Genomic DNA, 14,999 nt, shown 5'->3' with positions numbered 1-14,999 from the left:
AGTGAGCTTTTGCTGAGTTGTATTTTTTGTTTTTCAGAGATAATATTTGTTTGTAAATCAAAAATCCTATGGTTGGTGCACTAATTAAATGCAAAAGATTATTATGTTAAAATCATGCAAAACTTTATTAAAACTTTAAAGAATAAACAAAGTAAAATAAAAAAAAATGTATATTCTGTCTTGCGGCAGAATCACATTATGGCTTCTATGGCTCAATATATATTCATGATTGCAATTAAAAAATGAATAAATATTCCTGAGTATTAAACAGTAACACTTCTGAATAAATAAAAAAAGGCTACCAAGAAGACTCAAAGTCAGTGCATTTAGCTTTAGTTGCAAATTTTGAGCAAGTGCTCAATTAAGGCACAGAATTTCACCCATATAATACACAGGTGCAGTTCAGAGGTTGAATGTAAGGCTCATGCTTTCTCCAGCGTTGATGCGGACAGTTTTCGTCTGTGGCTCCGTGTCCTGCATTGCTGCTGTGATGGAATAGGTGCCTGGAGACACTTCAATAAGGAAATCCTCTGGTTCTGATGAACCCTTCAAAAAAATATGTAGATGAACCACTTTAAAAAGTTGATTTGCATAATAAATGCTGTTCCTATGGCCTGGGTAAATATGGTTCCTATCTGCTCAAAATCAACTTTTTAACAATGCTTTTATGGTTGAAGTTGCAGCAGCTTATGTAAGGCTTCATGTAAACAGGTTGCATGCTGCATTCGTCCAATAAATGACACTGACACTGATACTGCAAATATGCAAATAAGAATATTAAGAAGGGTTTAGGAATGTACAGTGTGAAATGTCAGCATGCAAATACCCAGTCAGGATTAACTGTTAACACCGTGTAAATTATGAGCAGTGTGAAACGTGAAGCTAAATAAATGCTGGGTTTAAAATGATAAAGTGATAAAGTGACGTGACATTCAGCCAAGTATGGTGACCCATACTCAGAATTTGTGCTCTGCATTTAACCCATCCGAAATGCACACACACAGAGCAGTGAACACACACACACACTGTGAGCACACACCCAGAGCAGTGGGCAGCCATTTATGCTGCGGCGCCCGGGGAGCAGTTAGGGGTTCGATGCCTTGCTCAAGGGCACCTAAGTCGTGGTATTGAAGGTGGAGAGAGAACTGTACATGCACTCCCCCCACCCACAATTCCTGCCGGCCCGGGATTCGAACTCACAACCTTTCGATTGGGAGTCCGACTCTCTAACCATTAGGCCACGTAAATGACCCAGGATTATCAATTTCAAATGTGAAATCCCTACAGTGGCAAAAAAGTATGACATTTTTTGTCAAGGTCAGTACTTACAACGTCTCGTTTGATGGCTGCACTTGCATTCTGTTTCTGGTCTGCAGTCCTCAACATCTGCTGGGAATGGTATCGACAGATGTGTTCTCGCTCACTGGGCTGAGCCTGGTTCACAGTCTCATAAAACCTCTGTTAAAGAAGTACAGGCAGTTTTTTTCTCATTCAAATCTCAACAGAGTTAAATTAAATGAATAAAGCATTTTCACCTTGCATTGTCTGGTAGTTTCTGACATGTACTCCACTATTTTTGCAAAAGCATGGTCTAAGTTTGAATGTAAAATGTCCCTCTGTAACACAGGAGGAAAAAAAATTAAAGCATTTGTGTCATGGACATTATTCATTTAGTGATCAAATCAATTCGAATTGAGTCTACACACCTCTGAGTTCCTTTCATTGTGGCCGAGCACGGGTGGTCGTGGTCTTGAACAGCTTACAGACCGTCTTTTTGCTTTTTCCAACACCTCCTGCCCAAGTTTAGATGAACGGCGCAGGGAAGACTCCAACCAGGATTCACTGGCCATGTAGTTACACGATCGAACTGCACTGAAACAGAATATGGCCGAAATTCCATATCGTATCCACAAAACAATTGTCTCAACGTTGGCGTCATAATACTAAGAACGATTGCACGTAATTGCATTAATGAAAACCATGCTACGATTTAGAAGCTGAAAGCAGATGTTTTAACTTGTGTTTTGATTGTTGTTTTTGTTTTCTCCAACATTTTAAGCGTTTGGAATCATATGAACATACACTTTGATATTTTTATCTGCATCTTAAAACTCACAACGCAAAACTTACGATCCAATGACGCCCAAAATATTCGTTGTTTCTTTGGACTCTATAAACGCATTCAAATCAATAATTCCAAAATGTTGCCGCTGTAGGTTAGGGATGGGCATGTGAAGCTAAAGTGAAAGTTGAAATGTATTTCCTCCTTTACCACGGGTTGCTGGGAAATGAAGTCTTTTGTCCGTGGCTGAAATGCGACACAAACAAGAACACCAGTATCATACAATTTTTATCTTCATCTTAAATCTAACAACACTTCTACATTTGTTTTTAAATTACATAATAGAAAAATATATTATAGTCTACGTTTTGCCTCCAATCAAGCTGTCGAGCCATTCAGTACAATACATTGTTCAAAAGTATTTTTATATTGTATAATCGTTTAAAATACATTATTATTATTATTATGTTTCAGTCATGTGACTTTTTACCTTATTCGCCATATTTATGACTATACTGTATGTCTACTACTATATTTACGCTTCTTATATGCTTCAAATTAATACTTCATATCTCTGCTCAGAGGTGGCATTAATGCATTTATACAAATATGCATTAGCCTAAGTCTAGACAGAATGTTGAGCAGGTAGTTTATCAGTGGAAACAGAGATACTAAAAAAAATTATAATAAAAAAATAAATAAGAATAATAATAAAAATACTTGGATTTGATTTACACAGGTCATTTTTTAAAGACCACAAGTTAGCATAGACCCAGAAAATTTTATATTTTAGTCCACTTCCATAGCATCGTATACATAGAATGCAAATACTATATGTGAAGATGAGTTGTGGATAAATGGATATCCACCATAGGATCTATGCTATTTTTTTTTTATATCACCACTGTTACCCTGCTAATATACATAAATAGATGCTTTCCGTTCAGTGCATGGCACATAGCATCACAAATGACTGACCTAACTGACTACTTTATGTTAAAAGAAAAAAAAAAAATATATATATATATACTGTACAAAAAAAAAAAAAAATATATATATATATATATATATATATATATATATATATATATATATATTGTGCATAGAGCGGGTGCATATTAAATTCATCTTTAAGGTTGAGAGCATCTTCACAAGATTTGAATCCTTTTCACCCAACATTTTAATGCATGGAAGCATCTTTAAGCTTGAGAGGATTACTACGGCAGATGCTTAGTAATTATTTTGACATCCATCGCCAGTCATTGATTGACTAGTGTGGCATCAGGACATCTAACATGTGAGTAACACAGCATACTGCATCAACAACAAATCAGTGTTCCAATACTCCAAATATCTCAAATGTAAACTCACTGAATGAAGCTGAAAAAAGCTGTTGTTATTTGATTGTGTCCCTGGGATCACATCCATCCTGTGACTGCGCCGTGATTTATCAAACATTCATAAGGCATTCTACAGGAAGACAGACCATAGATGGGCAAACAAAACAAAAGAAGAAGTGCCGGCACTGAACGCATCATATCTGGACTTGTTAGAGTAAATACTGATGTATATAAATCTTGACACTGTTACCAAGGTTTCAGTGCAGTGAGGAAACTTCCCAATAGCATCCTTCTTACACTCCCACACAGTCTAACAGGCTCTCTGCATTGAGATTGAAACCCACTGAGCTCATCCAAGTGAACAGAATTCATTAATTCATACTGGTGTTAGGTCCACGTGCCATCTATAAACACCATCTGCTGCAACATACTACGTTGATAAACACACGTTTATTATGCTTTGGGGTGCACAAGAAATAGTGACGCATTATAAGTCAGCATGTTGATTTGACTATATAAATATATAATATGTTGTTTTCCCCTCTCTCTGCAGATATAGGACAGAGGCTCACATGCACACAGCCACATGCCCTGATTCATTCTGGACTGTCCCGAGAGAGAGAGAGAGCATGAGTTACTGGAGAGATGAGGTCAGGGATTTAAGAGTGCACAAAATTACATCCACACGTGCACTTCATGTTATGCAAGAGCCTTGACTGCCTCACTGTATGCTGTAGGATAACAGTAGCATTGAGCGGACAGGCAGAGCAGATGCTGTGTACATACACAGGGAAGCCCACGCTTAATACAGCAGGAGAAACAGAGAAAAATCTGACATTTCTAGGAGCTATGGGCATTAGCTTGGATGTACTAAGCTTGGACGAGCTTGGATACCTCAAGGAAAAGGAGCTATTTGCAAGATTCCTTCTTGTGGCACTATGAATGGATTATAATCAGCAATGTTGAGCATGCTACTCGGGGTATTGTGATCACCTCAGGACAAATCTGCTGTTTTGATCCTTGTCCCGTGGCCCCTGGAGGACTTTCATCATGACATCAGCGTGGTCCTTGATGTGGGTTGTGTGTGGACTGATGGTGTGGTTTCCCCACACTCACGCAGCCTCAGTGAGCCCCAATCTGCTCATGACCACCTCTGATCCAAGCACTGACGAACAACCAATCAATCCAGAGCATCCGACTGAACCTACAGATCCACCCAGCAACAACACAGGTGAGAACATGACGATAGATAGATAGATAGATAGATAGATAGATAGATAGATAGATAGATAGATAGATAGATAGATAGATAGATAGATAGATAGATAGATAGATAGATAGATAGATAGATAGATAGATAGATAGATAGATAGATAGATAGATAGATAGAACTTGTTTTGTGTGAACTGATTATATGATTTCTTCATATTCACACAGCCTCCGTGAGCCCCAATCTGCTCATGCCAACCTCTGATTCAACGACTTACGAGCAACCAATCAATCCAGAACATCAGACTGAACCTACAGATTTTTTCAGCAACAATGATACAGGTAAAATGTGAGGTTTTATGTTGATCTTTACCTACATTCTATGGATTATTTTTATGCATGAAAATCAAATAAAAAAAACATGGTTTCTCCACATTCAAGCAGCCTTAGTGAGTTTCATTCTGCTCATGACCACTTCTGATGCAACAACTGAAGCACAATCAACCACTCCAAAACTTCCGAATGACTCTACAAATCCACCCAGCAGCAACAACACAGGTGCAAACAACTGAAGACACTGCAGCGACACATGGACAGATGGACGGACAGACAGACAGATCAAATTTTTATGTTGCATTTTATCATGGTATACGGTATTATCACGATAATAATCCATAATACAGTATAACGGGTTTAATAACTCTTTTCTTATAAAAATTTTTTTACTGAATATTTAAATATAATAAAGCAATAGAGAAAACTATATAAAGTTAAATGTTTTACACAGATTAAAGTGCAAAAGAACTATAAAGACCAGCAGGTATCACTTTACAATAAGACCTCATTAGTTAACCTTATAATTAATGCATTAACATTCACAATGAGAAATAGTTACATTTGCTACAGATGTTATTAATTTGTTAAAGAATACAAGTCTTAGTTCATGTTGGCTCATTAAATAACACAGTTGCAACTTTAGATTTTAACAATTAGTTATTAAATATTGGAAAGACTAGATTGATGAATGTTCAGAAGAATTTTTCATTGGGAGTTTATATAAACTAATGAATTAACTAATGTTAACTAATGAAGCCCTAATGTAAAATGTGAACGAACAATAACTAATCAAAACACTTCCAAACAATATCTAGGGCACTTTGTAGTCCAGATTAAATTTTCTTATTAAAGTTTGAAAATGAATATACGGTGGCAGAGAAAGCTCAACACGCTGCAACTTCAGAAAACACAACTGAAAAAACACCAGCAAATGAAGAAAACATCTTCATTAGTTTGACAACACAAGTGTTGCAAATCCTCACAACACATGCATTTAACGAAACGCGTTGCAAATCCTCACAACACATGCATATAATGAAACGCGCTGCAAATCCTCACAGCACATGCGCATTAAGAAACAATTAATGAAGCATTGCAAATTTATTTTCATTAACCTTGAAATTATATTTATGAGGATATTAAAGTTAGCCATCTTAAGTAACGCTTTTCATTTAATCATGTAATTATTCAGCTTATTTAGGCTAATAATATCCAAAAGATAAAGGAATTATGCAATCAGGGTGTTTAAAAAACAAAAACAAAAAAAAAACTCACCTTTCAGTTCACCAACAACTCCAATGACCAGTAGCCACTGCACGATAAGCAAATCCCAGCCGGGTCCGACACTTTTTGAGGTTTCCTCGAAACATTTCCATTGTGGTCAGTGCTATTTGTAGCAGGATTTGCAGCGTTTCTTAGTTTGCATGTGTTGTGAAGGATTTGTAGCGCGTTTCGTTATATGCATGTGTTGTGATGGATTTGCAGCGCGTTTCGTTATATGCATGTGTTGTGATGGATTTGCAGCGCGTCTCGTTATATGAATCTGTTGTGATGGATTTGCAGCGCGTTGCATTATATGCATGTGTTGTGAAGGATCTGCAGCGCGTTTCATTATATGCATGTGTTGTGATGATTTGCAAGACTTGTGTTGTCAAATTGATGATGTTTTTTTTATTTGCTGGTGTTTTTTCAATTTGCATGTTTTTTCTTAAATTGCAGTGCATTGATCTTTCTCGGCCACCTTATGAATAGCCTATTAAGTCTAAATATTTAAGTATTTGGCGCTGTGATGAACACCATAGCAAATCCACAAATTTGAATGGCTGTTTAAATCTATTTAAATACATTTTAGAAAGTAGTGCAGCTGCTTTATTTATGGGGTTTCCATGGTAATTGCATTTTCTGCAGTTTGGCGACATCTGCTGTCAGAGAGTGAATGTGCTTTCATTCAGCGCGTCTCTCACGTGTTCCCCCATGTGCTTCTCAGGCTGCTTGTTTACATCAGAACGCACACTCTTTCTAGCAGCATACAGCTGTGTTGTGCATTTTGACCAGATGATTGGACAAGTATTCTTAAAATGAATCCCAAATTCAGGATAATTTGTAATTTATAATTATTCACAGTATTTAGAAGTGCCCACTATAACAACATCGTGCATATTCATTACCGTGATATATTGCATTACCGAAGACCAGCACATAGATAGATATATAGATAGACAAAAAGAAACAGACAGACACAGAGACAGGCAGACAGACAACAGACACAGACAGACCGGCAGATAGATAGATAGATAGATAGGCAAATGGATAGACAAATATAGAGAGACGGACAGACAGACAGACATATTTAGCACTTAATTTATACAATTTCATTTGCAAAAAACGTCTGACATTTCAACTGATGGCCTAAGTGCACTTTCACAGGTACTTGATAAAAGGAGAACTGTGTGGAATAATCAATATTTGATAAAGTTCCTTATCTTTATTTAATCAGTTGCTATTCCAAAAGTTCGAAGGAACTGGGGGATTCGACAGTGAGCCTGGATGAGCAAGAAGCTGGACAGGGAAGACAGTCACTGACATGCAGGCACAGATACAAAGCAGCATATACTCTCAGAGCATTATGCAAATAGAAGACAGACATGTATCTACACATCAATGAAGATTTGCTGTGGTTCACCACCGGATACAAATATGCGTGAGATGTCTCACTGCAAAGGATGTCTGCAGTGGTGACAGTGAGATGCATGCAATAAAAAAATCTTTAACATAATATGCAAAAAATGTTGGAAGCAATTGATACAGTAGCAATTGTTTCCTCAGAGGGCTTTATGATGATGCATTTGATTGTATTTTAAAAGCTGTGTCAGGAGTCAATGTACTATTTAATCACAGTTTAACACATCATAAAATATTCAAAGCCTGATTGTATTTATCTACATGTATGTCCATGTGTTCCTCCAGGACTTGCGTGTATTTCTGTGCTTCCCCCACGACGGGGATCCTACTACGTGGAGCTCGGCACAGGGGTGTCTGTGGGCTCCATGCTTGTGTTCTGGTGTAAGGAGGGCTACCAGCTGGTTGGCCATGAGAAAATCACATGCATCCTACATGCAGGCGTCCCTCGATGGAGCAGCAACCTGCCAGTCTGTGAGAGTAGGGCAGACATTTTACCTTCTTTTATTCAAAGAAATCATCCTTATTATCCAAATATTATAAAAATGCCTGATTATTGTTTCCAATGTAAAGTTTGTCCATTTCTATTGTATGTTTGTGAATATCTACATGATTTTATGAATATATAACTGGCCATCAAATTCTGTGAAAATAAACACTGTTTTGTTTAGGTATCCCTCGGCCAAATGACCAGGGACTTCGCATTGCTTTACTGGTGTCTGTTGTAAGTGGGGTGGTAATTCTTGTCATGACTGTCTGCTTCATTGTCTGCTGTTGTCAAGAGCGCATGAGCAAAAAGAAGGAAAAGCATCGGACGGGGAGAAGCAGGTTAGTCACATTAATACATAAAATAACCATAAAAATGACATGTACTTACTGTTATAATAATTAATTATGCATAATTACATGCAAGTAACCCTAACCCTAACCATATAATAAATACATGTAGCTAATAAATATTACTCAGTACTTGTATAACTAAGTACACCTTAAAATAAAATGTAGCCAAAAATCTAAACCATGAGAAGAGGTTTAATTTAATTTTGCTCTGCAGTTTCCACTTGTCTGATTCTTTTGAATGGAATGGAATTAAACTCATGCATTTTTATTGTGGTTTAAGTGTACAAAACTGTCCAAATACCTCATATCTAACAGTTCACAAGTTTTATATTTCCTTGATTGATTCATAGGCTTTAACAGATATGCAGTGTTCTAAAGTTATAATGATAATATTTTAAACAGAACACCATCTTTAGAGAAAACACGCACTATAAAAGTCCTAAACAATCATTATACTAAATGTGGAGGTACTGCCTTCTCCTTCAGGAGAAGAGAAACATGGAGCTCTAGGTCTCGGAGGAGCCCGTCCTGGTTGGAGAGAGAGCATATAGACTGGGAGGCATTCCCTCCACCTAAACTTTTCAGCTTGTCCCAGCGTCTCGACCGACCGCTGCCTCCTGGTAGTCCCGTTTATTCAGAGGTCGTCAGAGCCTATGAAAACAGAGGGTATGAGAGGTAAGGAAATGCCCCTTGAGCACCAAATCAGCATATTAGAATGATTTCTGAAGGATCACGTGACAAATTAACAGGACTAAATTACATTTTAAAATGTAAAAATAGAATACAACAGGAATAGCCTCTCTTCTGCCTATATTTGTGGCACAATATGCCCCTTATGTGTATTGCAACCAACATCCAGTTGTGATTCAGTTTCTGTGATCTTGTGCATCACAGAATTCTCTTTGTCTTTCCACACAGGAGTCAAGAGAGTCTGCTGAGAAGCTCCCATAGCACAAACACTACATACCACGCCAACAGCCAAATCTACCCGGCCCTTGTTTTCCAAAGGGTTCAAACTGAGCCAAACCCCTCCACCTCTTCTACCACCCCAGTTTATGTACAGATTTCTACATCTCCAAAAAACAAGACCCCACAGGCTGCTACTGTCACCCACCCATAGACTTGTCTCAACAGGAATGCAAACAGTAGTCATTTTTCTCATCAGCAGCACTGAATGTGGCCAAGACAGTACAGACAGCACAGATGTGCGGGCAGATTTAACTGGTTGGTATAACCAGAAGCACTTTGATGTTGATGTCTTTTATTATTTGCTATATTGTAACTATATTCAATTTTGAGGTGGTCCTGGTTTTTCTTGTCAGATCTTTGATAACACTAAAGATACATAAATCAACCTAACTGTATATAGAACTTTTGATGATACTGCAGTGTATGAACATAAAATGAAAACCAAAATATTTTTGTTTTGCACAGTTTAGAAGTTTTCTAGTGGTGGTCAACTACCACCCATTTTCATTATATTGCATTCATAATGTGTTGTAAAACAGCAATATATACTCTTAGTTAGAATGAGCCATTTGTAACCTAACTGTAAAATTTGCACTTTATCGCACTGATTCATTTGTAATAAATTGCTGTGTCAATATATTCTTTTTGTGTCCTCAATGCCCTTGTCGATTTGTTTAAAATTTGCTATATGGGATTTAGATGTGGTAAAAAAAAATAAAAAAAAAACACTCTCATTTTCATTGGGTGGTGGACACCATACGTTCAATGAACCAACTCAGAAGCGTTAATTTTGGGTCCATGGCCTGGAAACTCCCCAGAATTTAATCCCATTAAGAGGCGGATGGACAAACAAAACCCCACTAATTCTGACAAACTCCAAGAAGTGATTATGAAAGAATGAGTTGCTATAAGTCAGGATTTGGCCCAGAAGTTGATTGAGAGCATGCCCAGTCGAATTGCAGAGGTCCTGAAAAAGAAGGGCCAACAATGCAAATACTGACTCTTTGCATAAATGTCATGTAATTGTCGATAAAAGCCTTTGAAACGTATGAAGTGCTTGTAATTATATTTCAGTACATCACAGAAACAACTGAAACAAAGATCTAAAAGCAGTTTAGCAGCAAACTTTTTGAAAACTAATATTTATGTAATTCTCAAAACTTTTGGCCACGACTTGTATATGTGTGTGTGCATATATACATATATATATATATATATATATATATATATATATATATATATATATATATTTATTCAGGAAGGATGCAATGAACTGTTCAAAAGTGAGGACATTTATAAAGTTATAAAATATTTCTATTTCGAATAAACACTGTTGTTTATACTTCCAAATCAAAGAATTCTGTAAATGGATTCCAAAGTTTATTAGGCGGCACATGTTTTTTAATCTATAATTATAATAAATGTTTTTTTTAGCACCAAAATAGCAAATTAATGATTTCTGAAGAATCATGTGACACTAAAATGATTGCTGGAAATTGAGCTTTCCAATCACAGGGATAAATTGCAGTTTTAAATATATTTAAAAATAGGGGGGAAAAGGTTATTTTAAATTGTAATAATACTTCACAAAATTCGATTTTACTTTCCAAATGCATGCATAAGCATCTGCATTTTAGAGTTAATTTTATTTGCCATGTTTTTGTACTACAAGCAATGTTCTTTGTTGTTTCTCTACAGTGCTCAGTCAACATGGCAAACATGACATCAAATGTAAGCAACTATACAAGCTATGCTACAAGCAGTATCCATCTGTTATTTCTTGCCATCATTGATAAGTGCAATGATGAAGATTATTCCTATGTTCACTTGCCACTAGACATTTTAACATTTTTGGTGGGCTTCCCAACTAATGTGGCTATGCTATGGATGCTAGTGATGGGCAAGAAAGGTCTATCACCATCTGAAGTGTTGGGGCTTAATCTTGCTGTGCTGAACATCATCTTCTGTATCAGTCTTCCTTTAGATATGTACATTTCTATGACTGAACGAGCTGGACAGCTTTTGACAGTTTCAGAGGCCATTTCAATCCTCAACCTGATCGGCTGTCCTCTTCTCTTGACCAGTATGTGTGTGGAGCGCTACCTGGCCGCAGCACATCCAGTCCTCTACATGAAACTAGGGAGTAAATGGGAGTATCGTGTTGTCTGCTTGGCTCTAATTTGGATCGTCACTTTAGGCATTGCAGTGATTACCTACCATGAAAGGCTCCCTAAATTAGCTATGTACTTGTCAATCACCCTTGATGCTTTCTTTCTCATAATGCTGGCATGTCTAACAGGCATTGTGCAAGTACTCCGCCAAAAAGGTCCGGGTGAAGGGCAAAATGGTGGAAGAGGTGGGTCATCTGTAAAAACCAGAGCACTAAATAACGCTTTACTGATTCTGATACCTTCAGCTGTTATCTATGGACCTCTCCTGGCTATTGCCCCTTACATGTTCACACTTAAGGTTGGGGATGAAGAAATCAGTCACACAAGATGCTTAATCTTGAATCTTATGAATACCTTTCCTAGTCTTGGGACCTGTATTGGGCCTGTGTTTTACATGTCCCGTGCAAAACAACTAGCCTGCTGTCAGAAGAATGCTGAAAAAGAACAAACAACGACTCAAGACCTACAGCATCCAAACTGAAGTTTCTATTATGGCATATTTTTCAGAAATATGACATAAAAAACTCTTCTGTTAGATTATTATATTGAAACATTATATTGTTTTGGTTGATATTTTGCTTGCTTTCAGTGTTGGGTAAGTTACTTTTAAAAGTAATGCATTGCAATATCGTTACTCCATAAATAATAACTTGTTGCATTACTGGGCTTGCTTATTTGTTTTTTAATAACAAAAACCTCAAAAGTTTTATTGTTGACCCTTTCACACCAATCATTCCCAATTTCTGGGAATGGGAAAACAAAATAGCTAAAAGTAGAATAGAAAAAGTAATTCAGATATTTCATTTTAAATTTAAAAGTAATGCATCACTTTACTGCCCTTACGAAAAAGTAGTATACTTCAAGTTTATTTTACTAAGTATACTTAAGTAAAGTTCAAGTACAACCCGAATTCCGGAAAAGTTGGGACGTTTTTTAAATTTTAATAAAATGAAAACTAAAGGAATTTCAAATCACATGAGCCAATATTTTATTCACAATAGAACATAGATTACGTAGCAAATGTTTAAACGGAGAAATTTTACACTTTTATCCACTTAATTAGCTCATTTAAAATTTAATGCCTGCTACAGGTCTCAAAAAAGTTGGCACGGGGGCAACAAATGGCTAAAAAAGCAAGCAGTTTTGAAAAGATTCAGCTGGGAGAACATCTAGTGATTAATTAAGTTAATTGATATCAGGTCTGTAACATGATTAGCTATAAAAGCTTTGTCTTAGAGAAGCAGAGTCTCTCAGAAGTAAAGATGGGCAGAGGCTCTCCAATCTGTGAAAGACTGCATAAAAAAATTGTGGAAAACTTTAAAAACAATGTTCCTCAACGTCAAATTGCAAAGGCTTTGCAAATCTCATCATCTACAGTGCATAACATCATCAAAAGATTCAGAGAAACTGGAGAAATCTCTGTGCGTAAGGGACAAGGCCGGAGACCTTTATTGGATGCCCGTGGTCTTCGGGCTCTCAGACGACACTGCATCACTCATCGGCATGATTGTGTCAATGACATTACTAAATGGGCCCAGGAATACTTTCAGAAACCACTGTCGGTAACCACAATCGGCCGTGCCGTCAGCAGATGCCAACTAAAGCTCTATCATGCAAAAAGGAAGCCATATGTGAACATGGTCCAGAAGCGCCGTCGTGTCCTGTGGGCCAAGGCTCATTTAAAATGGACTATTTCAAAGTGGAATAGTGTTTTATGGTCAGACGAGTCCAAATTTGACATTCTTGTTGGAAATCACGGACGCCGTGTCCTCCGGGCTAAAGAGGAGGGAGACCTTCCAGCATGTTATCAGCGTTCAGTTCAAAAGCCAGCATCTCTGATGGTATGGGGGTGCATAAGTGCATACGGTATGGGCAGCTTGCATGTTTTGGAAGGCTCTGTGAATGCTGTAAGGTATATAAAGCTTTTAGAGCAACATATGCTTCCCTCCAAACAACGTCTATTTCAGGGAAGGCCTTGTTTATTTCAGCAGGACAATGCAAAACCACATACTGCAGCTAAAACAACAGCATGGCTTCTTTGTAGAAGAGTCCGGGTGCTAACCTGGCCTGCCTGCAGTCCAGATCTTTCACCTATAGAGGACATTTGGCGCATCATTAAACGAAAAATACGTCAAAGACGACCACGAACTCTTCAGCAGCTGGAAAGCTATATAAGGCAAGAATGGGACCAAATTCCAACAGCAAAACTCCAGCAACTCATAGCCTCAATGCCCAGACGTCTTCAAACTGTTTTGAAAAGAAAAGGAGATGCTACACCTTGGTAAACATGCCCTGTCCCAACTATTTTGAGACCTGTAGCAGAAATCAAAATTGAAATGAGCTCATTTTGTGCATAAAATTGTAAACCTTCTCAGTTTAAACATTTGCTATGTTATCTATGTTCTATTGTGAATAAAATATTGGCTCATGTGATTTGAAAGTCTTTTAGTTTTCATTTTATTAAAATTTAAAAAACGTCCCAACTTTTCCGGAATTCGGGTTGTATATTTTTAAGTATACTTTATGTAGCAAGTATACAAATATCAGTGTTCTCGTAGTATACTTGTAAGTGTACTGTTTCAATACTCCTTGGGACTAAATTGGCCCACTTTCTAGTATATAAGAGTATACTTAAGTATAACAGTAGCAAACTTTGAGTACACTACTAGTTTACCTCTATGTTTGTAGTTTGTACTGCAATTATTCTAAAAGTGAACTCATATGTATATGGATAGTTTACTAATTAAATACTTTGTACACTTTGAAGAGTAGTCTCAGTAAACTACTAGTTTAGTAGTTTTATACTGCAAGTATACTCATAAGTTTTCTTTAAGTGAACTTTACATCATACTTTAAATTTACTACTATTTAGGTTTGAATTTGTATATATTTGGTTATATGAATATCTGAACATACAAAACATCCAAAGAATGAACAGGGTATCTTGCTTGTAAAGGAAAACATTTCATTTTAGCTTCAGGCATTATTTTTTAAACAGTTTAATGTGTTTCATAAAAAATAAATAACATTTTGAACACAAAGCTGAAAAAAAGACCATGAATTGGATTCAGAATGATAATCAAAACATAGATGGGGTCAATCAACACCTCAAAGCTTGACTGTAATTATTACCTCTTCATCGGTCAACATTTTATTCCATAACCTTACAGTTTTGATGCTGTTTCATGTCAGATGATCATGTTACATGTGTAAGTGTCTGTTGTTTCTTTTTCTTCTTCACTTGTGTTTTTTTGGAAATTCTGTGCAGATGTATACTAGCGCCCTCTACCGTATAACAATGAAAACACAGATTCTAGGAGTAAAGCTCAAATATATTTAGACTTTTTGTAAGTATAAGTCAAGTATACTTAAATGTCATTTTAAGTATATTTC

At 36.8% G+C, this 14,999-nt stretch overlaps 2 protein-coding genes across 5 annotated transcripts; one reads left to right on the top strand and one right to left on the bottom strand.

The window, feature by feature from the left end:
• Window positions 1-98: 98 nt before the first annotated feature.
• On the bottom strand, window positions 99-2,016 carry akip1 (A kinase (PRKA) interacting protein 1). 2 transcript variants are annotated; one of them, XM_059506630.1, is made up of 4 exons: window positions 1,707-1,989; window positions 1,536-1,616; window positions 1,333-1,458; window positions 99-546 (listed from the first exon to the last, which is right to left on the bottom strand). In XM_059506630.1, exons 1-4 carry the CDS (start codon window positions 1,848-1,850, stop codon window positions 403-405), a joined length of 495 nt encoding a protein of 164 aa, XP_059362613.1. In that variant the 5' UTR covers window positions 1,851-1,989; the 3' UTR covers window positions 99-402. The 2 variants fall into 2 exon arrangements, with proteins under 2 accessions (XP_059362613.1, XP_059362614.1); XM_059506631.1 differs by lacking the exon at window positions 99-546 and adding an exon at window positions 617-754 and having other exon boundaries at window positions 1,707-2,016.
• Window positions 2,017-4,040: 2,024 nt separating this feature from the next.
• Window positions 4,041-10,076, top strand: si:ch211-242e8.1 (uncharacterized). 3 transcript variants are annotated; one of them, XM_059507164.1, is made up of 7 exons: window positions 4,041-4,633; window positions 4,840-4,953; window positions 5,056-5,169; window positions 7,915-8,106; window positions 8,298-8,454; window positions 8,953-9,141; window positions 9,385-10,076. In XM_059507164.1, exons 1-7 carry the CDS (start codon window positions 4,453-4,455, stop codon window positions 9,584-9,586), a joined length of 1,149 nt encoding a protein of 382 aa, XP_059363147.1. In that variant the 5' UTR covers window positions 4,041-4,452; the 3' UTR covers window positions 9,587-10,076. The 3 variants fall into 3 exon arrangements, with proteins under 3 accessions (XP_059363147.1, XP_059363148.1, XP_059363146.1); XM_059507163.1 differs by having other exon boundaries at window positions 4,044-4,633; window positions 5,053-5,169; XM_059507165.1 differs by lacking the exon at window positions 5,056-5,169.
• The last annotated feature ends 4,923 nt before the right edge of the window (window positions 10,077-14,999 follow it).

This window comes from Carassius carassius, chromosome 23, assembly GCF_963082965.1.
Source record: "Carassius carassius chromosome 23, fCarCar2.1, whole genome shotgun sequence".
Lineage (NCBI taxonomy): Eukaryota > Metazoa > Chordata > Actinopteri > Cypriniformes > Cyprinidae > Carassius > Carassius carassius.
This window is presented reverse-complemented; position numbering and strand designations above follow the sequence as displayed.